General features: G+C 37.9%; 1 protein-coding gene across 7 annotated transcripts in view; it reads left to right on the top strand.

Annotated features, from left to right (window-relative positions):
* The window catches only part of SLC41A2 (solute carrier family 41 member 2), a 130,899-nt gene that overhangs the window by 57,188 nt on the left and 48,414 nt on the right, over positions 1 to 25,297 (top strand). For all 7 annotated transcript variants that reach the window (XM_043440969.1, XM_043440975.1, XM_043440972.1 and 4 more), the window contains 3 exons: positions 12,969 to 13,040; positions 17,414 to 17,558; positions 20,181 to 20,327. In XM_043440969.1, coding sequence (XP_043296904.1) covers positions 12,969 to 13,040; positions 17,414 to 17,558; positions 20,181 to 20,327 — 364 coding nt within the window. The remainder of the gene's footprint in view (positions 1 to 12,968; positions 13,041 to 17,413; positions 17,559 to 20,180; positions 20,328 to 25,297) is intronic.

The raw sequence follows: 25,297 nt of genomic DNA, 5'->3' as shown, positions 1-25,297 counted from the left end.
TTATTTGAACTTCATTTGTTGTCACTATATTTTATATTAGAACTTTTTATCATATGTCTAGTTATGTTTATTTTTCTGTTCATATTTAAGACAGGAGAACTTCAAAGCTGAATAGAAGCTCAGCACACGGTCTTTACTGCAGGGTCATTTAGCTGGGCCTTTCATTGGGAAGATTGGGGTGGAGTTGCTGTCTTCCATAAGTCAAGAATTGTGTCACTGATTATAAGAAATCTGAGTCATAAACAAAAGGAATTATTCCGTTCTCTGAGCAATTAAAATACCATAAAGAGATGAATAAACCATGTTATTATAGCTTAATGTCATGAGTTACTACTTTTCCGTCTACTGATTTGTTTAGTTTTATATTTTGAGGCTATTAGAGGTAAGATGACATGTCCCAGGTATTGCCAGGGCCCGAGGCAGGGCCACTGTTAGATCAATAGTTCTCAAAATGTGGTCTTCTGAACATTAGTGTTAGCATCTTGTTAGAACAGCAAGTTCTCAGCCCCACTCCAAAGCTGCTGAGTCAGAAACTCTGGGGTGTGGCTTACCATGTGTATTTGAACAGTCTTTCCAGATGATTCTGATACACATCAGAGTTTGAGAACCACCATGTTAAATGACGGGCATGGAGGCCAATAGGGTCGGGACCCAGTGAGAGAAGGGGGAGATCACAGGGTGCGAGGTCGCCTGGTGGGTCATTGTGAGGACTTTGGCTGTCGTGTGAATGGGAAGCCTTTGGAAGATTCTGAGCAGTTGAGTGATGTGATCTGATAGATATTTTTAACAGATTATTTTGACTGTTGTGTTGCGACAGAGCAGTAGGAGGCCAAGAATTAAAGCAGGGAGACAAGTTGAGAGTCCGCAGCAATAATACTGCAGACTAGAAATGAGGTTGGCTTGGATCAGGATGGGTGCTAGCAGAGGATGTAGTGAGACATAGTTGGAGTCCAAAACTCATTTTCTAGGGGGACTTGACAGAATTGGCTGATGGATTAACTAAATTAAAGACTTGAAATATTCTCTAAATTTGAGAGGGGTAAAAGTAGCCAAATTAGACAGATAGAAAAGTAGTCACTTGTGGCATCAAGCTTAGATGACATGGCTGACATGACTAGATGGTGTTCATCTAGCTTGTGATAGTTTAATTGCTTAGAGAATCTGACTTCAAGTTTCCTAGGTAGAATACTGCCATTCTGGTAGAGTACTGGAGAATCCTTATCAACTTGTAGTCCAGCTCTGATGCTGTGTGTGTTAGTCCCTCAGTCGTGTCCGACTCTTTGTGACCCCATAAATCGCAGCACGCCAGGCCTCCCTGTCCATCACCAACTCCCGGAGCTTACTCAAACTCATGTTCATCGAGTCAGTGATGCCATCCACCCATCTCATCCTCTGTCGTCCCCTTCTCCTCCTGCCCCCAATCCCTCCTAGCATCAGGGTCTTTTCCAATGAGTCAGCCCTTCGCATCAGGCGGCCAAAGTATTGGAGTTTCAGCTTCAACATCAGTCCTTCCAATGAACACCCAGAACTGATCTCCTTTGCAGTTGGTTGGATCTCCTTTAGGATGGACTGGTTGGATCTCCTTGCAGTCCAAGGGACTCTCAAGAGTCTTCTCCAACACCACAGTTCAAAAGCATCAATTCTTTAGCACTCAGCTTTCTTCACTGTCCAACTCTCACATCCATATATGACCACTGGAAAAACCATAGCCTTGACTAGATGGACCTTTGTTGGCAAAGTGATGTCTCTTCTTTTTAATATGCTATCTAGGTTGGTCATAACTTTCCTTCCAAAGAGTAAGCGTCTTTTAATTTCATGGCTGCAATCACCATCTGCAGTGATTTCGGAGCCTCAAAAAATAAAGTCAGCCACTGTTTCCACTGTTTCTCCATCTATTTGCCAAGAAGTGATGGGACCAGATGCCATGATCTTAGTTTTCTGAATGTTGAGCTTTAAGCCAACTTTTTCACTCTCCTCTTTCACTTTCATCAAGAGGCTTTTTGGTTCCTCTTCACTTTCTGCTATAAGGGTGGTGTCATCTGCATATCTGAGGTTATTTATATTTCTCCCAGCAATTGGACAAGTATAATTTTTTTTTACCTTAGAACAAGCACTGTTTGAAAGTCACCTTTTCCATCTATGGTCAAAATATAATTCTTCTATACGTTTTACAATTTTTCTATGTTCTATTTATTTTCATTTGTGAAAGTAGGAGTAAAAATCGTTATAGCTGTAGAAGGCTAGTCCGTGATGACTTTAATCTTTTGCTCCATGAAAAAGTCTTTTCTCATTTTCATGATTATCTGCAATAGAAATAGGTTAAATGAACTTAGATAGAGAATTTAAAACACAAGATATCAGATACAGCCTGCTCACCCAATGTGTTGAAGGTCAGTTGTATATAAAATTTGTTATTTTATAAAGCTAAAGATTAAATGTTCACAGATAAAAGAGATATTCCAGTAAGATAGATTTCCTGTTTCAACAAGGGAGATTTCACAACAGTGAATCCAAATCAACTTTATCTTGCCCTCCTTACTTTAGTCAAAATTTATCTCTAAAGGTATAATGATTAACTTGAATAATTTTTCCTAGATTTTTATCTTTTTAACCGTAGATATATGTTATAGTAGATATTCTTATAAATATTTAACAGTAGTCTATAATTGAAAAATAAACCAAATACGATGATTCTATAAATTACTGAGTTTAAGTTCTGTTATCTGAGGTCTAAAATTTTCTGCTTCTGAATGCTGAAGTGTCAGGAATGATATTCACTGTCCTAATGATGGTAGGTTTTGGTGTTTTTTTTTTAAAGCTTTTAAAACTATTTTCTGGGAGCACATTGCTATTTTTGTTGCCTCAAACCTTGGTTCTCTGAAGTTATGTTGAAACATTCTACCTTTTAGATTCATTAATTGAAAAAATATTTTTGAGCCTTTTCTATATGCCAAGCAGTGCCCCATGTGCTAGGGAATCTGTAATAAACAAACTGGAAAATGTTCCTGCCTTCTTTGAGCTTACATTCCAGTGGAGGCACATGAAGTTGGAAAAAAACCTCTTTCCATAATAATTTTACATTAGACTTTCCATTCAAACTGTAAAACTTCTAAATTAAAAAAATTAAGTCCCCAATAATGACATTAATAACTCTGACATAATGTAGGTACTGTTACAGTCTCAGTATTTTTTCCTAAATTTGGCATAATTCTAAGTTTTATGTTTTATTGTCATCCCTCACTGTTAGATACAAGTAAGAGTGCATATTCCTATTATTAAGAGTTCTTAATTTTAAGATATGTTTCTTAAGTTATAACTACTAACCCATAGTCATAATTTTGTGGAGTGGAACTGCTTAAGTTTAATCAAGAACTGTTTTAATCAACTAGATTTTTAAACTCTCTCCTCTTCTTTGTAGCTTTTTTGAGGTATAATCAACATACAAGAAACCAGACAAATTCAGTCTTCAGTTTGATGAGTTTCAGTACATAGTATGTACCTGCAATCATCACAATCAAGATTATAAGCATATGCTTCACCCCTGTACATTCAGAAAGATATTAGGGTGTGTGTGTGTTTTAGCATACTGAGTTTTATTATCAAATATTTCAAGCATGTAACATTCTAATAGTGTTTCCAATTCAGTTAATGACAGAATAAAGTGGTTGAGTGAACCTTCTCAGGGAATAACAGTTGTAAAATCTGGACAATAGGTTATTTGTAGATTATTGAAAGCCTACAAAACCAAATAGAAACTAGAGTTTACCCTTAAGAGACCATAACTGCAGTGGGTAAGAATGGCAAAATTTGTGGCTTCTTTTTCTCGATGGAATTCTCCAATCTCATGTGGTAGAAAACCCATAGTCTTCCCAGATTGAGGTGGCAAAGTTCAAGGAGTCTGGCAAAAGAAAAAAAAGAAGAAAAGTAGGCAAAACTGTGGAGCATCCTATACTTGAAAGGCATACTGGCTAAAATTTGAGTTTTTGCATTTTTTGACTAAGTGCCTTCTGTTACTATGCATACCCATAGTGGCAGAAAATTGAAGTTTTGGTGTTATGAATTATCAGATAACAGAGCTTGAAGCTGACAGAGCAGGTGGAAACTTATGGGGAAATCCCAGCAGCAAGAGAACTGCAAAGAGGATGAGCCCCCAAATCTGAGCATTAATTCTGTCCAAATCTTTGGCTGACTATTAAACTACATAGGTGCAGGAGAGACCCTCCCCAAAAGCTGAGCTGAAAAGCAGTAGTTGGTAGCCAAAGGAACCAAGCAGAGATATGAACTGCTGCCCCTTGTGGGAGAGGCAGTGGTTTGCAGTTTGAGTCTAGACCAATTAACTGCCTATTAGAAGGAAAATCCAGTTATCCTCAGCAGAACATAACGTTTATCCAGAGTTATTATAACACATTATTATACTGTCTAGTTTTTGACTGAAATCACTAGTGGAAAGAAACCAAACCCAAAAGTATGATTCATATTCAGTCAACAGGAAGTGACTCAAAGTGGGCCCAGATGTTGGATTTAACAAAATCTTCCAAAGCAGCTAGTATAAATGTGTTCAAAGAACTAAAGGAAAAAATGTTCAAAGAATTAAACAAATGTGTCTTAATGAGTGAATGTATCAGATTGGTGAGAGCAGAAGAAAGAATTCATGAACTTGAAGATAAATCAGTAGAAATTATTCAATTAGAAAAAATAAGAGGAAAAAGGTTGAAGACATCATAGATTGAGTCTTGGATATCTGACTACATAATGATGTTAAACATTGGTGTCATCATTGTTGTTCAGTTGCTCAGTCATGTCTGACTCTTTGCAACCCCATGATCTGAAGCATGCCAGGCTTCCCTGTCCTTCACCATCTCCCAGAGCTTGTTCAAACTCATGTCCCTTAAGTTGATGAGGCCATCCAGCCCTCTCGTCCTCTGTTGTCCCCTTCTCCTCCCACCTTCAATCTTTCCCAGCATCAGGGTCTTTTCCAGTGAGTCAGTTCTTCGCATCAGGTGGCCAAAGTATTGGAGCTTCAGCTTCAGCAACAGTCCTTCCAATGAATATTCAAGGTTGATTTCCTTTAGAGTTGACTGGTTTGATCTTACAGTCCACGGGATTCTCAAGAGTCTTCTCTAACACCAGAGTTTAAAAGCATCAATTCTTTGGTGCTCAGCCTTCTTTATGATGCAACTCACATCCATACATGACTACTGGGAAAACCATAGCTTTGACTAGACGGACCTTTCTTGGCAAAGTAATGTCCCTGCTTTTTAATATGCTGTCTAGGTTTGTCATAGCTTTTCTTCTAAGGAGCAGTTCAGTTCAGTTCAGTCGCTCAGTCGTGTCTAACTCTTTGTGACCCTATGAACTGCAGCACGCCAGGCCTCCCTGTCCATCACCAACTCCTAGAGTCCATCCAAACCCATGTCCATTGAGTCGGTGATGCCATCCAACCATCTCATCCTCTGTCATCCCCTTCTCCTCCTGCCCTCAACCTTTCCCAGCATCAGGGTCTTTTCAAGTGAGTCAGCTCTTGGCATCAGGTGGCCAAAGTATTGGCGTTTCAGCTTCAACATCAGTCCCTCCAATGAACACCCAGGACTTATCTCCTTCAGGATGGACTGGTTGGATCTTCTTGCAGTCCAAGGGACTCGCAAGAGTCTTCTCCAACACCGCAGTTCAAAACTATCAATTCTTCGGCACTCAGCTTTCTTTATAGTCCAACTCTCACATCCATACATGACCACTGGAAAAACCATAGCCTTGACTAGACGGACCTTTGTTGGCAAAGTAATGTGTGTGCTTTTTAATATGCTCTCTAGGTTGGTCATAACTTCCTTCCAAGGAGCAAGTGTCTTTTAATTTCATGGCTGCAATCACCATCTGCAGTGATTTTGGAGCCCAGAAAAATAAAGTCAGCCATTGTTTCCGCTGTTTACCTATCTATTTGCCATGAAGTGATGGGACCGGATGCCAAGGAGCAAGCGTCTTTTAATTTCATGGCTGCAGTCACCATCTGCAGTGGTTTTGGAGCCCAAGAAAGTCAAATCTGTCACGGTTTTCATTGTTTCCCCATCTATTTGCCATGGAATGATGGGACCAGAATCCATGATCTTCCTTTCTTGGAATGTTGAGTTTCAAACCAGCTTTTTCACTCTCCTCTTTCACCTTCATCAAGAGTCTCTTTAGTTCCTCTTTGCTTTCTGCCATTAGGATGGTGTCTTCTGCATATCTGAGGTTATTGATATTTCTCCCAGCAACCTTGGTTCCAGCTTGTACTTCATCCAGCCTGACAGTCTACATGATGTATTCTGCATATAAGTTAAATAAACAGGGTGACAATATACAGCCTTGACGTACGCCTTTCACAGTTTGGAAGCAGTCCGTTGTTTCATGTCAATTTCTAATTGTTCCTTCTTGACCTGCATACAGGTTTCTCCATCTGTTTGTGTCCTCTTTGATTTCTTTCATCAGTGTTTTATAGTTTTCTATGTATAGGTCTTTTGTTTCTTTAGGTAGATATATTCCTAAGTATTTTATTCTTTTTGTTGCAATGGTGAATGGTATTGTTTCCTTAATTTCTCTTTCTGTTTTTTCATTGTTAGTATATAGGAATGCAAGGCATTTCTGTGTGTTAATTTTATATCCTGCAACTTTACTATATTCATTGATTAGCTCTAGTAATTTTCTGGTAGAGTCTTTAGGGTTTTCTATGTAGAGGATCATGTCATCTGCAAACAGCGAGAGTTTCACTTCTTCTTTTCCTATCTGGATTCCTTTTACTTCTTTTTCTGCTCTGATTGCTGTGGCCAAAACTTCCAACACTATGTTGAATAGTAGTGGTGAGAGTGGGCACCCTTGTCTTGTTCCTGATTTCAGGGGAAATGCTTTCAATTTTTCACCATTGAGGGTGATACTTGCTGTGGGTTTGTCATATATAGCTTTTATTATGTTGAGGTATGTTCCTTCTATTCCTGCTTTCTGGAGAGTTTTAATCATGAATGGGTGTTGAATTTTGTCAAAGGCTTTCTCTGCATCTATTGAGATAATCATATGGTTTTTATCTTTCAATTTGTTAATGTGGTGTATTACATTGTGCGGCAAACGCTAACAAGTATGAAAGAGGAAATTAATACTAACACAATAATGGTGGGAGACTTTAATACCCCACTCACAACTATGGATAGATCAACTAAACAGAAAATTAACAAGGAAACACAAACCTTGAATGACACAATGGACCAGCTAGACCTGATTGATATCTATAGGACATTTCACCCCAAAACAATCAACTTCACCTTTTTCTCAAGTGCACACGGGACCTTCTCCAGAATAGACCACATCCTGGGCCATAAATCTGGTCTTGGAAAATTCAAAAAAATTGAAATCATTCCAGTCATCTTTTCTGACCACAGTGCAGTAAGATTACATCTCAATTACAGGAAAAAAATTGTTAAAATGCAAACATATGGAAGCTAAATAACACGCTTCTGAATAACCAACAAATCATAGAAGAAATCAAAAAAGAAATCAAAATATGCATAGAAATGAATGAAAATGAAAACACAACAACCCAAAACCTATGGGATACTGTAAAAGCAGTGCTAAAGGGAAGGTTCATAGCATTATAGGCTTACCTCAAGAAACAAGAAAAAAGCCAAATAAATAACCTAACTCTACACCGAAAGCAATTAGAGAAGGAAGAAATGAAGAACCCCAGGGTTAGCAGAAGGAAAGAAATCCTAAAAATTAGGGCAGAAATAAATGCAAAAGAAACTAAAGAGACCATAGCAAAAATCAACAAAGCTAAAAGCTGGTTTTTTGAAAAAATAAACAAAATTGACAAACCATTAGCAAGACTCATTAAGAAGCAAAGAGAGAAGAACCAAATTAACAAAATTAGAAATGAAAATGGAGAGATCACAACAGACAACACTGAAATACAAAGGATCATAAGAGACTACTACCAGCAGCTCTATGCCAATAAAATGGACAACTTGGAAGAAATGGACAAATTCTTAGAAAAGTATAACCTTCCAAAACTGAACCAGGAAGAAATAGAAGATCTTAACAGACCCATCACAAGCAAGGAAATCGAAACTGTAATCAAAATCTTCCAGCAAACAAAAGCCCAGGACCAGATGGCTTCACAGCTGAATTCTACCAAAAATTTAGAGAAGAGCTAACACCTATCTTACTCAAACTCTTCCAGAAAATTGCAGAAGAAGGTAAACTTCCAAACTCATTCTATGAGGCCACCATCACCCTAATTCCAAAACCAAACAAAGATGCCACAAAAAAAGAAAACTACAGGCCAATATCACTGATGAACATAGATGCAAAAATCCTTAACAAAATTCTAGCAAACAGAATCCAACAACATATTAAAAAAATAATACACCACGACCAAGTGGGCTTTATCCCAGGAATGCAAGGATTCTTTAATATCCGCAAATCAATCAATGTAATACACCACATTAACAAATTGGAAGGTTTCTCAGGAGGCAGGTGAGATGGTCTAGTGAGACAGAAGTGGATGTTTTTCTGGAATTCTCTTGCTTTTTCTATGATCCAAGAGATGTTGGCAATTTGAGCTCTGGTTCCTGTGCCTTTTCTAAATCCAGCTTGAATATCTGGAAGTTCTTGGTTCACCTACTATTGAAGCCTAGCTTGGAGAATTTTGAGCATTACTTTGCTAGCATGTGAAATGAGTGCAGTTGTGTGGTTTGAACAATCTTTGGCATTACCTTTCTTTGGGATTGAAATGAAAACTGACCTTTTCCAGTCCTGTGGCCACTGCTGAGTTTTCCAAATTTGCTGAAATATTGAGCGCAGCACTTTCACAGCATCATCTTTTAGGATTTGAAATAACTCAGCTGGAATTCCATCACCTCCACTAGCTTTGTTCGTAGTGATGCTTCCTAATGCCCACTTGACTTCACATTCCAGGATGTCTGGCTCTAGGTGAGTGATCACACCATTGTGGTTCTCTGAGTCATTAAGATCTTTTTTGTTAAACGTACATGTGATATATTAGTATACTACATATGGTAAAAATTGTAATACTTGACCAAACCAGGTAGTGGGAATAGAAATATTATTGAAGAGCATCAAAGTGATTGCTGTTGTATGAAATTATCTTCATGAAACCTAAATTTATTGAAGCATAGTTTACATTTAGTAATATATGTACATATTAACTGTATAATTTGATGAATTTTGACCAATATATTAAATGTGTGTCTACCACCATCAACAAGGTACAGAACATTTTTCTCACCCTGATGTGCTTTTGCTGTTAATTTCAGCTGCCAGGTAATCCCTCTGACCTCAAGTAATCTCTGGTCTTTCAGTTATTTTTAGAACTTCATATAAATAGAATCATAATTTTTCTCATTGTTTATTCATATTCTTTTCCATTACTGTTTATTATAGGATATTGAATATAATTCTCTTGTTGTTTATCCATTCTATATGTAAAAGTTTGTAACTGTTAGTTCCAAACTCCAAATCCACCCCCCACCCCGTACTCCTTTCCCCTCGGTACCCGCAAGTCTGTTCTCTAGGTCTATGAGTCTCTGTTTTGTAGATATGTTCATTTGTATTGTATTTTAGATTCAACATATGAGGGATCTTATAGTATTTATCTTTCTCTGTTTGACTTACTTCACTTAGTATGATCATCTCTAGTTGCATCCATGTTGCTGCAAGTGGCATTAGTTCATTCTTTTTCATGGCTGAGTGGTGTTCCGTTAGATCTTCTTATCCATTCATCCGTCAATAGACGTGTATTTAGGCTGTTTCCCTGTCTTGGCTATTGTGGATAGAGCTGCTATAAACATAATGGTGCATGTGTCTTTTCAAATTATAATTTTGCCTGGATAGGTGTTCAGGAATGGGATCGCTAGATCGTATGGTAATTATATTTAGTTTTTTGAGGTCCCTCCATACTATTCCCCATAGTGACTGTACCAATGTACATTCTCACCAGCAGTGTAAGAGGGCTCCCTTTTCTCCACACCCTCTCCAGCGTTTGTTATTTGTTATTTTTAGTGATGGCCATTCTGACCTGGGTGAGAACTGTCACCTCCTGATCTTCTCTTGTGCGCAGTTGCTCAGTCACGTCTTACTCTTTGCAGCTACGTGGACTGTCGCCCACCAGGCCCCTCTGTCTATCGAAGAATACTGGAGTGGGGTGCCATTTCCTACTCCAGAGGATCTTCCCACCCCGAGGATCGAACTTGTGTCTCGTACATCCCGTGTTGTCAGGTGGATTCTTTACCACGGTCGCCACTTGGGAAGCCCACCTTTAACTTTAGTTTTCACTGGGATCCAGTTAACAATCTTTGATCTTAGAGGAGTAGTTTAGAAGTCTTTCTTTCATTTCCTGTCCATTTTACCTACTTAAGAGTTCTGGAATCCCCAGAATGGGGTTAAGCAGAGGAGGTCCTGCTCTTTGGCCTAACTGTTGCCCCAAATAATTGCTAGTCGTATATCTCAGGGTAAATTTTTCTAGCCCCTTAAATATATATATTTTAAAACTGGGGTAAGTAGAAAAGACTTGTTTAGCTTTTAATATTAGGGACTAGTGGGAGGGGTCCCTTTTGGCCCATTTAACCTTAGGGTAGTATAGTAAGAGGGTTCCCCAGTGGCTCAGTAGTATAGAATCTACCTGCAATGCAGGAGATGCAGGAAGATGTGGGTTCGATCCCTGGGTTGGGAAGATCCCCTGGGCAGAGCATGGCCACCCACTCCAGTATTCTTGCCTGAAAATTTCCATGGACAGAGGAGCCTGGTGGGCTACAGTCCATGGGGTCACCAAGAGTCAGATAGACTGAAGGGACTGAGCACAGCACAGTGTAGTAATATCAAATCTTGTTTTCATCACATAAATGTCCGTTTTATTTCTCCCATTTTATTTTATTTATTTATTTTTTATTTCTCCCATTTCAAATAACCATCTAAATATTTCCTCAGTTCAGTTCAGTCGCTCAGTCGTGTCTGACTCTTTGCGACCCCATGAATCGCAGCATGCCAGGCCTCCCTGTCCATCACCAACTCCCAGAGTTTACCCAAACTCATGCCCATTGAGTGGGTGATGCCATCCAGCCATCTCATCTTCTGTCGTCCCCTTCTCCTCCTGCCCCCAATCCCTCCCAGCATCAGGGTCTTTTCCAGTGAGTCAACTCTTCTCATGAGGTGGCCAAAGTATCGGAGTTTCAGCTTCAACATCAGTCCTTCCAATGAATACTCATGACTGATTTCCTTGAGGATGGACTGGTTGGATCTCCTTGCAGTCCAAGGGACTCTCAAGAGTCTTCTCCAACACCACAGTTCAAAAGCATCAATTTTTCGGTGCTCGGCTTTCTTCACAGTCCAACTCTCACATCCATACATGACCACTGGAAAGACCATAGCCTTGACTAGATGAACCTTTGTTGGCAAAGTAATGTCTCTGCTTTTTAATATGCTGTCTAGATTGGTCATAACTTTCTTAACTCCTTTTAAAATTTACCTTGTGGAAAGTAATAGCTAGACTTTCCTTACAAATTTTTTGTTAATGTTGATTATTCTAATACTCTTGCTGGCATCTGTAAGACCCATTGAGGGGAAGGAAAGAATACAAATGAAGCTTCTCAAACCAGTTTTTCTTATTTGTTTACTTATTTTGTTTTCCTAGACTGTAATGAATGTGTCTCCATTGATCATCACGGGGTTCTGAAGTCTTGACATCTTGTACTTTTTCATGGAATCATTTTAGATTTCATCCTATACCTGTAGACATCTTTCTAAAACTTATTACAAATAACATGAATTTCTTTATACCTGTTTCTTGAACGCTAAACCTGAGATAGGTCCACTCTTTAAACATGGCTTATACTTTATTCAGTAGAGCAGAGACCCAGAGCTACAAACACAAGTTTTATGAATAATTTAGACTTCTGGGCTTAGGAAGGAAATAATACAAGTAAAGAGAGCAAGAATAATTATTGTGAAACACTGAGAAATCTTAATATGTGCATTTGCTTGATACTTTGAGACAACAGTCAAGAGTGAAGTTAGAGAACAGAATCTGTTTACCAGATTGAAACAGGAAATGTTGATGTGGTTAATGTTAACCTGTTGGTTTGAAACCAGTGAGCTAAACTGTAGTTTGTCCATGGTTAACTACCCATAAGTAATTACCCTTATGTATCTGCTACTTTACCCATTCATCTGTCTTCAATAACCAACCATATGATGAATAATTGAAACTTGGCTCAGTGAATTTTTAATAATGATTGCTTATTGCTTTCCAAATGACTGCATTAGAAAAACTTGGATATCAGATTTGGATATATGTTTTTTGAATCCTAAGTTGTTGAAAATTTTGATTTAGCTTACAGAGCAATTGAATGTGTGAAAAAAATATTAAATTTTGGAGTATATTCTTCCATTTAGTCAACAGATATATACATTTTAATAGAGAGATACATTATCAACATTCATATGTGAACAACATGAATTTTTTATTGATACTTTTGACTCAATTATGACTCAAATATAAATTATGTAATATGAATTATTTATTTATGTCTGGTTATTTGGTCAATGCATAAGTTTCATGATGTCAAATTAAATGCTAGCATCTCAAAATTATGTAATTATTTATGTTGGGCCTCAGTAGACAAAATTTAACATATTAGGATGACACTTGATGTTAGTTGTAAGATAACGGAGGGCAGGTGGACAGTACTAACTAGTCCACTGGTTCTTCTGAGCTAGTAATTAAGTTAAAAATTTTTTTTTCTAAACATCTCAGGCAAGCTGAATGTGAGATGCAAGACTTGTAGTGAATTTAGAATTATAGTTAATGTGCAGTATAAGCTCATCAGATATACTAAAGGATTTTTTTTGGCTTTAATACTTAATATGCTGTTTTAGCAGAATAGAGGACATATAGCTTATTCAGTGATACATGAAAATGTTCATTTTAACAGGTAAACATTGGGAAGATGGATTCACCCATTGAAAAGTGGAACCTAATAATTGGCAACTTGGCTTTAAAACAGGTAAGTGATATGTATATGGGTATACACACACATATATTTATGAACAAATGATAGAATAAATGGATAACTTCTGAAAGTTTTCTTTTTCTAGAAACATCATATTTTTCTAAATATGGAAAATGTATAACATACAAAATATAGAGTAAATATAAAAAATATTTTCTCCCATGTGTAATAGAGCCAGATTTTGAGTTACTGCTGCTGCTGCTGCTAAGTCACTTCAGTCGTGTCCGACTCTGTGCGACCCCATAGACGGCAGCCCACCAGGCTCCCCCGTCCCTGGGATTCTCCAGGCAAGAACACTGGAGTGGGTTGCCATTTCCTTCCCCAGTGCATGAAAGTGAAAAGTGAAAGTTAAGTCGCTCAGTCATGTCTGACTCTTAGCGACCCCATGAACTGCAGCCCACCAGGCTCCTCCGTCCACGGGATTTTCCAGGCAAGAATACAGGAGTGGGGTGCCATTGCCTTCTCCAAGAATTTGAGTTAATATGTGTACAAATAAATATGTAGCACTTCATTGCTTAGGTGCTGTTTTTCTTTGACTTTTTTTAAAGTAAATCCTCTAATTAAACTTCGCTCTTTTTTTATGTGATAGGATGTGTAAGCTGAATTTTCCTTAATTTCTTAATATTATCAGTGTTAATACAAATGAGCACATTAAATTGTCAATTATATATAAATTATCTACAGGTCTTTCTAATCTCAGGGAAATATCTCTTTCTCTCCCACTACCTGCTGCTATCCCCAAAACACAAGACTGCAACCCCCTAGCACCTCCTTAGCAAACCTGAGTTTATGAAGTGCTCGCTAATTAAAAAAATTTTTTTTTTTAAAATTTGGCTGCGCTGTGCAGCATTGTGGGTTCTTAGTTCCCCTGCTAGGGATCAAACCTGTGCCCCCTGCATTGGAAGTACAGAGTTTTAACCACTGGACCATTGGAGAAGTCTGGCTCAACTAATTTTAACGTTAGTTCAACTCAGACATAATGTTGAGAACATGGTTGCAGAAAAGAAATTCCATGTAATGTTCAAAGACAAAGAAATAAAAGTGATTTGGGGATATAGGCTTTTAAAAGGTATCTGTGTTTCTAAGACCACAGAGTTAGAAGTAAGAAAGCTTGAAATCTAGTCTCAGCTCTAGCAATCACCAGCTATATAATGTTTGTTAATTTAGCCTTTCTTCTATGTTTCATTTTCCTCTTCATTTACATAGTATTGCACTAGAGATACCCAAGATCCTTTTCAGCTTGAAACTGTAGGAATCTATGCTGGAGTAATAACCAATATATCCAACAACCAGTAGGCTACTTATAAATTAATATATAAATGAAAATTTGAAAATATATTCTATTTTATTCTTTAAATACCCTAAGAGTTTACTCTTACTAAGTAATATGAGTTAGACTATAGATTATTCTAATAATTTTCCACCTCTGCTTTTGTTTTATTTTCTTACGAAGCACTCATCTTTTTTAAAACATCTTTGTTTATCTATTTCTGGCTGTGCTGGGTCCTCACTGCTGTGTGGGCTTTCTTTATTTACAGCCAGTGGGGGCTCCTCTCTAGTTGCGGTGCGTGCACTTTGGTGGGTTTTCTTGCAGAGCACAGGCTCTAGGCGTGCAGACGTCAGTAGTCGTGGCTCACGGGCTTAGTCGCTCGTCAGCATGTGGGATCTTCCCAGGCCAGGGATGGAGCCCCTGTCCCCTGCATTTGCAGGCGGATTCTTAACCACTGGACCACCGGGGAAGTTCCCATCTCTGCTTTTAACTTTTCCTTCCACTCTTAGTCTCCGCCCTTCCCTTGCCATCCTCTCTTTCCATAACTGTTGGTCAGGATGAGAGGGAGTTTCACTGATCCTATCATAATAGTTGACACAGCCTGAAGTCTGTGTCTTTGTCTCCTCACTCCACCAAGGATGCATGAGAAACGGGGAACCCCACTCGGGCTCATCAGGACCCAGATGGTATAAGCCAGTGAGGCAGCAACTGGTTGGAGTCCAGTTACCTGTAGACAAAAGCAGAGGGGAGAAGATAATAAGGTCAGGTTGGGGGTGACAGTGGTGCTGTCTCTGAAGCTTTATCTGCTCCAGCTTGTGAGGGAGTAGACGGCTGGCTGGGGGAGTAGGGTGGGCTGGCAGTGCTCCTCTGACTTGAGGCTGGCTGTGGAGGGGATGGGTGGGGAGGGATGAGAAGGTCAGAGGCACCTCATGCTGGCATTAGCTGGGGTGCATGTTCTTCTGACTATTAAATGGGATCCCAAGCAGATGACCATCACAGAATTTCTTCACAGTTGCACACAGTGGCCACCTCAACCTGTCCATAAATTGTCAAATAAAGTAGGTATTTATTTATTTATTTATTGGGAACCCCAGAGTCCCCAGTCTCAATGAAGAGTCATTCCCTCACCAGGATAGATGTATCTTGTGTTCACGTCTATTTAGGCCCATGCTTCCTGTTAAGCTCCCCAGCTACTCCTTAACCTGGAGTTTGCTCTTATCTTGGGTACAATTGGGTGTTTCCTTGTAGGTTTACAGAATAGGACTTCTTTATCTCAGCTGTGTGTGTGTTACAGTGTCTTCCACAGGCTCCCTAGTTCTGTATTTCATTTCCAAGAAACAAAAACTCTCCATTTTATTTCTGAGAAAAACTTTGGAGTCATAGTATTAGAATTTAAATTATTAATTTTACTGCTTTTACATATATTATTTACTAACCAGGGTCAGACATTACTTTGTCCACAAAGGTCCATCTAGTCAAGGCTATGGTTTTTTCAATAGTCATGTATGGATGTGAGAGTTGGACTATAAAGAAAGCTGAGTGCTGAAGAATTGATGCTTTTGAACTGTGGTGTTGGAGAAGATTTTTGAGAGTCCCTTAGACTGCAAGGAGATCCACCCAGTCCATCCTAAAGGAGATCAGTCCTGGGTGTTCATTGGAAGGACTGATGTTGAAGCTGAAACTCCAGTACTTTGGCCACCTGATGAGAAAAACTGACTCATTGGAAAAGACCCTGATGCTGGGAAAGATTGTAGGCAGGAGGAGAAGGGGATGACAGAGGATGAGATGGTTGGATGGCATCATCGACTCAATGGACATGGGTTTGGGTAGACTCTGGCAGTTGGTGATGGACAGGGAGGCCTGGCGTGCTGCGATTCATGGGGTCGCAAAGAGTCAGACACGACTGGGCGACTGAACTGAACTGAACCAGGATCAGAATGCTAAAGTGTCTTAACAACTGGTACTAGCATAGTGATGCTTGCAGCTTGACTCTCAGCACTAAATCTGCTGTAGTGAAAGATCTGCGGATGGAATCCAGGCTATCTGGACTTTCTAGCCTGGCATTTCCACTTATTTACTCTACGACAAAATCAGAATACTTGGGTTTTTCACCTGGATCCCTGGATTTCAGTACGTGGATTAACTTCAGAGAGTCTCTGAGCACACAGAAATTCTGTTCAAAATTTTTACTACATTTGTGTTTTCATGGAGAGAAGTATCTATAAAATTTTCACCAGATTGTCAAAGGAGTCCATGACACAAACACAATTAAGAATAAGTGAACTAGAGGTGCCTTTAGGGTTTCTTTTGGTTCTAGCATTCGTCTAATGTGATTCTAAGAGTTCACAGTCAGTGTGACTTTTTTTAGTTGCTTTTTTTTTTTTTGAGGGTTGCTTTGTGTTACCATTGTGGAAAGTACTTTATATCGTCATGTAATTCATTTAAATACAAAAATAACCCTTCCATGTTCAATATTACCATTTTTCAGATTAGGAGCTAAAGTTTTTATAGCTATTTGTGAAGTTATTTTTTAATGTCTGCCTCTCCCGTTGACCAGGAGCTCTGTGAGAGCCGGGAATGAATTTGTTTTGACCGCTGTTGTAGCCCAGCACCAAGCATAGCACCTTGTATATAGTAGATCCTAAATTAATGCTTGTTGAATAATTTACCACAAGATTAAGTGGTATAGCTAGGAATGAAACCCTTATCATTTGATTATAGAATTCAGTCTCCTGCCAGTATTGCCTTAAGAGTCAGACTTAAGCTATGTGGATTGGGTACTTTTCAGTCTTAAGGTTGGTATTTTCTTAGATGATCTATGGATTTCACCACCAAAGTCACTTAGGATGCTTGTTAAAAATACATTCCTAAACCCCATTCCATACCTATTGCTACCAGATCAGGGCACTTTGAGAACCCACTAGCTTAGGGAATAGCAAAACTAAAATGTAGTAGCTTCTTCAAAAGGTAAGGCAGCTCAGTTACCATATATAATATTTTTCTTTTGACTCCTTATATGCCTATGGACATCATCAAATAAAAAAATGTGTTTTCTCAATGAATAATTCAGTTGGATTTTATTAAATATTTTTTTAAGGTTCAAGCAACAGTAGTTGGCTTCCTAGCAGCTGTGGCAGCAATTGTATTGGGCTGGATTCCAGAGGGAAAATACTATCTTGACCATTCCATACTTTTGTGCTCTAGCAGTGTAGCAACTGCCTTCATTGCATCACTCCTGCAGGGTAAGTAAATTTGTCAGTGTCTACTCTGCAATCTCTGCTTTCTAATTATTCATTTTCCATGTTAGCCATTTTTACTTCACTGATGTTTTTCATTATTTTAAAAAAACAGAGAAAACTTATCTCCAACTTTTCAGATAGTTTATTTCAGATATATTTATATGTATCACGTGTAAACCTTAGCATACAGAGCAAGCTTTCTGAGGTGTTATGTCCTGGCTTTAGGTCCCCTGTTACAGCTCCCAAACAAGACCAGAAAATAACCTAGAAATTTTATTTGTCTCTGTAAGTTAAATTAATTGAGAAACTCCTTTCTGGAAATCATGCAGAAGATTTGCCTAGCTTGTCATTTGAGTAACAAGTATTCCAGGAATTCTAGATTTCAAAAGCTGTCCCTCTGTTAAAATTTTTTGAAGTTTCAGATTTCAAAAAAAATTCCTTTACTGTTTCTGTGGCAGTAGAAGTATAACCATATGCTTAACATAGCATATTGTTAGCTATAGAATGTTAAAGAGCCAGAAGGTTTTTTAGTTGGGATACCATTTTTATATTGATTTATTTATATGAACTTCACACTAGAAAACTAGCTTATTATGGAATCATAATCATAAAAACTTGTTAATTTTTATTTATAATTGTCATCTTCTCATTTTATATCACCAGCAAGGTTAAAAATGGAATATTCTCATATCAGGTGATCTCATATGATGAAGGTAACTTTTGGGGCTAGATTCTGATAATTTGGTGGCTCAGACCGTAAAGAGTCTTCCTGCAATGCAGGAGACCTGGGTTCAACCCCTGGGTTGGGAAGATTCCCCCAGAGAAGGAAATGGCAACCCACTCCAGTATTCTTGCCTAGATAATCCTGTGGGTGGAGAAGCCTGGCAGGCTACAGTCCATGGGGTTGTAGAGAGTCGGACGCAACTGAGCGACTTCACTTTCTTTCTTTTCTAATAATTTAGAGGCTTTTATTAAAATTAAGACCTGACTACAAAAATATTTTCAAGCATTTTGTTTTAGTACTCAAATTATACCAAGGGTAGTATCTTGTCTTTATATAGAATTACTGGAATTGACTGATGTTAATACGGGTAAAGCAGAGTGAAGTTATGCTATTGGAAAATTGATTTCTAGTAAGACAAAGTGTTAAAGCATTAACACTATTACTTTAGTCTCATTTGCTTCTGTTTTCTCTCTAGTTTCATTTAGAAAGAATTGTTTAAAAAATTTCAGACTAACGACTATCTGTATTGCTTGGAATTTTTAAAACTTTAAAATTCAGATTTAAAAAATATATGTCTATACTTTTATTTTGAATAATGTGTGTTCCATTTTTATAGTAACTTGACCTTTATATATGTAGAGCAGATGCTATTGAACCACGTTTTGTAGGTGAGAAAACTGACTTAGGTAAGGTGGCTTGTACAATTTCATTAGCTTATTAACAGAAAAATCAGAATTAAAACCTGTTTCTTGTCTCCCAACTTTTTTCACTGGTCCATGATGGCAAAATAACTTGTTTTCAGCTGAAAAATTATAGATAGCATTCTGTCATAGGAGAACTTTCCACCTTAATCTTTAAATGTACTAATTTTGAAAAAAAATTTTATATGATCACATCTTAAATGATTATTGTAATATACATTTAAATGTTTTTCCTGCTATGTTTTGTTTTTCTATTTATAGTGATATTATGGGAAGGTAAGTCCATAGATTGAAAAAGCCTCCAGAATATAAGATCTGAGGCACTGAACCAAGACAAAATTTATACTTTTAATAATTTTGGCCTTACAGGTAGTAGGAAAAACACTGTTACAAGCTGTGTGACCTTAAGCAAGGATTTAATTTATGCTTAGCATATAAATGAACTAATCTTAAATTTTCTCTGTACTGCATCTTCTTAACATGTTGGCATGAGAAAATCTGTCCAGTATGGTATGGATATGATGTTACCATTTTTCCCCCATTTCTATATTCAAGAATATAAGGATTTAAATGTACAAGAACCCAGTCACATTTTCGTCTTCTGTTGTTGTAAGTTTATAGTCAGAACCTTTGGGCTTAAAGAATATCCTTTACAAAGACTGCTTCTTGTATTCTGACCTCCAGTGTTCAAAATTTAATTACTCTTCTCTTCCTAATACTTCAACACTTTTTAATAAAAAATGGGGCAAGCGTTTCTGGCTACCACTGTGTAAACAAATCTGGTTTTGTTGGCCTCCTTCTCAGTTGCTATATGTGTAAATATGGCTCACCTTTCTTTGACATTTTCATACTTTACTTGAGGGTTAAAATAAAATATTTGGCTTTGTACACATGAATACATTACATCCAAGACATGCATGTTACTAAATTGGAAACTTTAATGTTATTTTAGAGTAGCCTTTCAGGTCTCTAAATGCAACACTGAACTTCTCACATCTTTTGTGATCCCTACTTGGAATTTGTTGAAAGACACTTTACCAAAACATTGAAGTAAAATGTTTTGTTTGCTTTAGTCAGCTTACCTAAGTAGCCTACCGGGAACTGATGCGCTGTTCGTCTAGTGTATGTACTTCAGTATTTAGGGGAATGGATTTTCTTTAAACCATAGCACAAAAAGTAATGAACTTTTTTTTTTCCTAGGAATAATAATGGTTGGGGTTATCGTTGGTTCAAAGAAGACTGGTATAAACCCTGATAATGTTGCTACACCCATTGCTGCTAGTTTTGGCGACCTTATAACTCTTGCCATATTAGCTTGGATAAGTCAGGGTTTGTACTCCTGTCTTGGTAAGTTGACCTGAAATTAAATATAATGCATTATTCAGAGTCTCTTTAAATAAATATTGTTGCAGCAATATCATGACTCATGGTGGCCTTCATCTGTGTTGAAACTGTGGTTGAGGCTGATTAGAACAATCACTGCTACTTGCTGTACATCTACTATATGTTGTGGTTCTCACATACTTCTCTTCATAAAGAATCTATCACTCTAAAAGATAAGGAATATCATCTCTGATTTCACATGAGAAAACTGAGGGTCATAGAGGTTATGTGTGTTATCTGTTGTTCGTAGGAAGGTTGAATGCAAGTCTGTCATAGTCTTTGAATTCTCTCCTCTGAATATGTAGTGCTGAGGCGTCAACCCACAGGATTCTGAAACATGTTGCACTGTTGTCTCAGAGCATAAGGTTATGCTTGAAATTTAGTGATTTTCCCCCATATCAGAAACCAGTGTGGCAATTAATAATAGCGACTGAAAAATCACCATGAAAATTAGCCTGAGTGTGTGGGACTTTGAAGTTATCTTATATATGCAATTCCCGATAATAGTTATTGGGTATTGATAGAATCTGATGAGTTGTTTTAATGCAAATTTATACTCTGGAGCTATTGTCAATGTAAATGTATATGATTTGTGAACATACATTCAGTGCTAAAAGTTTATTGTAGTTTCATTTTTTAGATGCCAAATTTTTAAAAAAATTAATAGAAAATATAAACCCACAGTAATACAAAAAGAGAGAGAGACGTAGTTTATCAGCCAAGCCAGAAGCAAACATATATTCACTTATCCTCATATATTTTCATGGATTCTAGACAGATTTATGGTATACTTTAGAATAAGTCTAAAAGTACATTTGGTTTGAAGAAGTCAGAATCTCAGATAAATGTTTTTGAACTAAAGAAAGGGCTTTAACCTAACCAAGGCAGTGATTTTCTGCTACTTTTGGAGATATCAAGAGAAGCTCCATTTGGTATACAAAATTACCTTAAATTATTTAATGAGTGATATAAAAAGCAATACTCATTAAGACAATGTATATATTCAAGGAAAATTCTCTTTTAGAAGATAAGATGTGTCTACATGTTGTAAGGTAGAAGACAATAAATGATCAAGGATGCAAATATAAGATCTTGTTCCCATAATAAATAAAGGTATAGTATTTGCACACTTGAGCACTCAAATTACTGTGAAGTAATTTGTAACACATTTCTCAGCTGCCTGCTAAACACCAGGGTGTCTCCTCAGTTAAAGCCATTGAAGAATGTTACTATTAATATGACAGTTGTTATAATGAGACAGACTAAATATTATGATATTTCATATGATAAATCACTTTTTGAGGAAAATCTTACTTTTTAAATCTATTCCTAAAAATTATACAAGTGGTAAACTCTCCTTACAAAAGACTTAATCAATATGTGGTATTCTCTAAAAATTTTAATATTTTGAGTGTTATAGACGATACAATAGTGTTTAACTAAGTCAGGAAATCAAAAGTGAAATATAATGATAATAGTATAGATCATAATTTTGAAAAATAGTTTTATTATCAAATATTGCTTAGACTTTTCTAGGCCTGCGTTCTGAAAGTTGCCGCATCATAATTCAAGATGAATTCATTAAAGCAGAATCTTTTATGTTTCATCAGTATCATTTTGTTTCCTCAAAATGATATTGTTTTAATGGTCTGCTGATAGATTCCACAGTTAATTTGAAGGTGTTTCTGAAGTCTCTGTTTGTGTTATGAGCACTAGGGGGCCTCAGAGCACCAGCAGTTGGAATCCCAGTACTGAGCGTGTTCTGAACAGATTTTAGAAATGGGCGCAGACAGTGGGGACACGTACACCCGTGGCTGATTCATGTCAGTGTATGGCAAAAACCACCACAATATGTAAAGTAATTAGCCTCCAATTAAAATAAATTAATTAATTAAAAAAAATTCCAAGATCCCCTCATCCTGCCAGGTGGGATGCCTAGCTCTAGGAAACAAAGGTTTAATTCCTGAACTACTATATACTGGAAACAGTTAGCAGTCTTTAGAGATAAAAAGAGGATTTCATGGCAACCGTAGGCGTTGGTTGTAAATAGAGGCCGATCATTATGTGGCTCTGAAGAACCGAACTCCGAGAAGTCTCACTTGACCCCCGACTTGAGAGTCTTGGTTGTTCGGAAATGACTGAATCGCCCCCTGCCGTCCTGAGCGCTCACTCCCCGCTCATCCCGTGTGCTGCCTTCCTTTCACTCCGGTAAAATCTGCTGATTTTTGATGCCTGAAGTAAATATGGAATTTCCCCCCTTCCCGCCTGTCCAGTCCTCCAAAACAAACAAGACAGAAGAAACTAAGCTTTGCTTACTCTTCCTGACTTTGTCATCGCCCTGAGGAAGCCTCTATTGCTTAGAGTTTAAGCCTGGTGTTCAGGCCTCTTGGAGACTTAACCTTCTCAAGCCGCCCCTCCCTTTCTCATATTCCAGGCAAACTCCGACATCTACTCATTCTCATTCATGCTGGTGTTTTTTGTCTTTTCTTTCTTATGTTATCCCCCTCCTCTCCCTGAAGGTTCATCAGAATCATCATTTTTCAGTACTAAATTCATAGATTTCCCTAATCTTAGGTAAACTTTTTCTCCCCTGAATTCCCATAGCATGTTATTGACACTTCTCTTAAGACATTCTTTACATTTGGCCAGTCATTATAGCTTTTAAAGTAAATGTGTCTTCCCTTATAAAGGTATAAAGGAAGGACAAAGCTGTCTTTATTTTATGTATTTGTTTTGTAGACCCCATATACTGTATACATAATGAGTATTAAATAAGTAGCACTTCATCACATGCTTTATTCTTTTTGAAAACTATCCAGTTAATGTGTGTAGAAATTATTAAGGAAGTGGTGTATATACGGAAAATGGAGGACAGATATCCCTCTGAATGACTTTGCCACAGTACCTATCCAATAACATAATAGATTGTAATGAAAAAAAAAAAATGATCCTTTTAGAGAAGACATAGTATAGGGAAGTTATTGGAAGGGTATACTGCCTTAGCAGAAAGTATCTAGTATCACCATAGAACAATGAAAAGGGCAACATGTGGCTGGAAAAGACCTATTTCAAATGAAAGTAGAAGAGGAAATAGAAAGTCAGTTTACAGTGTAATCTAAGCTCTAGATTATGATATGCTTAGTTGACTTGCAGAGAAAATACAAAGGCATTTATTCATTCATTCAGTAATGTTTAAACATATAGTAACCTTTTTTATTGGAATATAATTGCTTTACAAATTTGTGTTAGTTTCTTCTGTACAACAAAGTGGATCAGCTATATGTATCTGTATGTATATATAGCTGGTCTTCCCTTCTGACTCAGATGGTAAAGAATCTACCCACAATGCAGGAGACACAGGTTCAATCCCTGGGTTGGGAAGATCCCCTCGAGAAGAGAATGGCTATGCACACCAGTATTTTGCCTGGAGGATTCTATGGACAGAGGAGCCTGGTGGGCTACAGTCCTTGGGGTCGCAAAGAGTCGGACATGACTGGGCAACTAACATAGGTATATCCTCTCCCTCTTGAGCCCCCATCCCATTCCTGTAGGTCATCAGAGAGCCCTGAGCTCAGCTCCCTCCCTATACAACAGCTTCCCACTAGCTAGCTATTTTATACATGGTAGTGTATGTATCAGGGGCTTCCCAGGTGGTGCTAGGATAAAGAACCTGTCTGCCAGTGCAGGAGACATAAGAGACATGGGTTTGATCCCTGGGTTGGAAAGATCCCCTGGAGAAGGGGATAGCAAACCCCTGCAGTATTCTTGCCTGGAGAATCCCATGGACAGAGGAGCCTGACAGGCTACAATCCATGGGGTCACAGAGTTGGACATGATTGAGCAGCTAACACTTCCATTGTGTATAAAAATATGTAGCAATCTTTAAATGCTATTGTGTGCTAAGTTGCTTTATCCTTTTAAAAGCTATTAAAAGCATCTAAAGTTGGGCCAGTAACAGAAATAGCTGTACACAATGATTGTTGCCTTTTCTTTTTCTTGACTGCATAATTTTTAAAGGATTTTAAACACTTTTTTTCAATTATTTGTAACTATGTGGTTATATAATTCTTATATGCACAATGTGTATGCTGATTGGAAAAATTACCAGCTTTTCTCTTTTCAGGCAAGATCTGAGCAGCAAAATGTTGGTTCATTTCTCATTCTTCAAGGTTATCTTTAGAAAGATTACTTAAGAAGAAATAAGCTCTAAGAACAGTAATAGCCTCAGGTTGTTACTTGGGTCCTGTGGAGACTAACAGGAAGGCCACCTGTAATGTATTTACAAAACATTCTAGAGTATCACTGCCTTGATGTGGTGATGTGAGTAGAATCTAAAATTATCGTGCATGTCACTCTTCTACAGAGTTCTTTTGTCCTGAACATCCCCAGTTTAGAGTGACTCCTAAAAGGTCCGTTTAGTGAGAAAATTCTGATGATTATTATAAAGGGCATTTAAAAAATTGTTTCCAACTTCCCACACCCATTTCTTTGTTGCTCACACACAAACAGCTAACATATAAAAATGTCACTCATAGCAGCTACATATTTAGGAAGGATTTAGGGTGAAAATAAGGAATGCTGTTAATGAAACTGGGCTTCCCTTGTGGCTCTGCTGGTAAAGAATCCACCTGCAATGTAAGAGACCTGGGTTCGATCTCTGGGCTGGGAAGATCCCCTGGAGAAGGGAAAGGCTACCCACCCGGTATTCTGGCCTGGAGAATTCCATGGACTGTATTGTCCATGGGGTTGCAAAGAGTCGGACATGACTGAGTAACTTTAACTTCACTTCATTAATGAAACTATGTAATAATAGTTGCAAAACACCACCAGTTCAGTTCAGTCACTCAGTAATGTCCAACTCTTTGCGACCCCATGGACTGCAGCACGCCAGGCGTCCCTGTCCATCACCAACTCCCAGAGTTTACTCAAACTCA

The sequence above is a fragment of the Cervus canadensis genome, chromosome 21 (genome assembly GCF_019320065.1).
Source record: "Cervus canadensis isolate Bull #8, Minnesota chromosome 21, ASM1932006v1, whole genome shotgun sequence".
NCBI classification, from domain to species: Eukaryota; Metazoa; Chordata; class Mammalia; order Artiodactyla; family Cervidae; genus Cervus; species Cervus canadensis.
The sequence above is the reverse complement of the archived record's forward strand: the minus strand, read 5'-3'. Positions and strand labels throughout refer to the sequence as shown.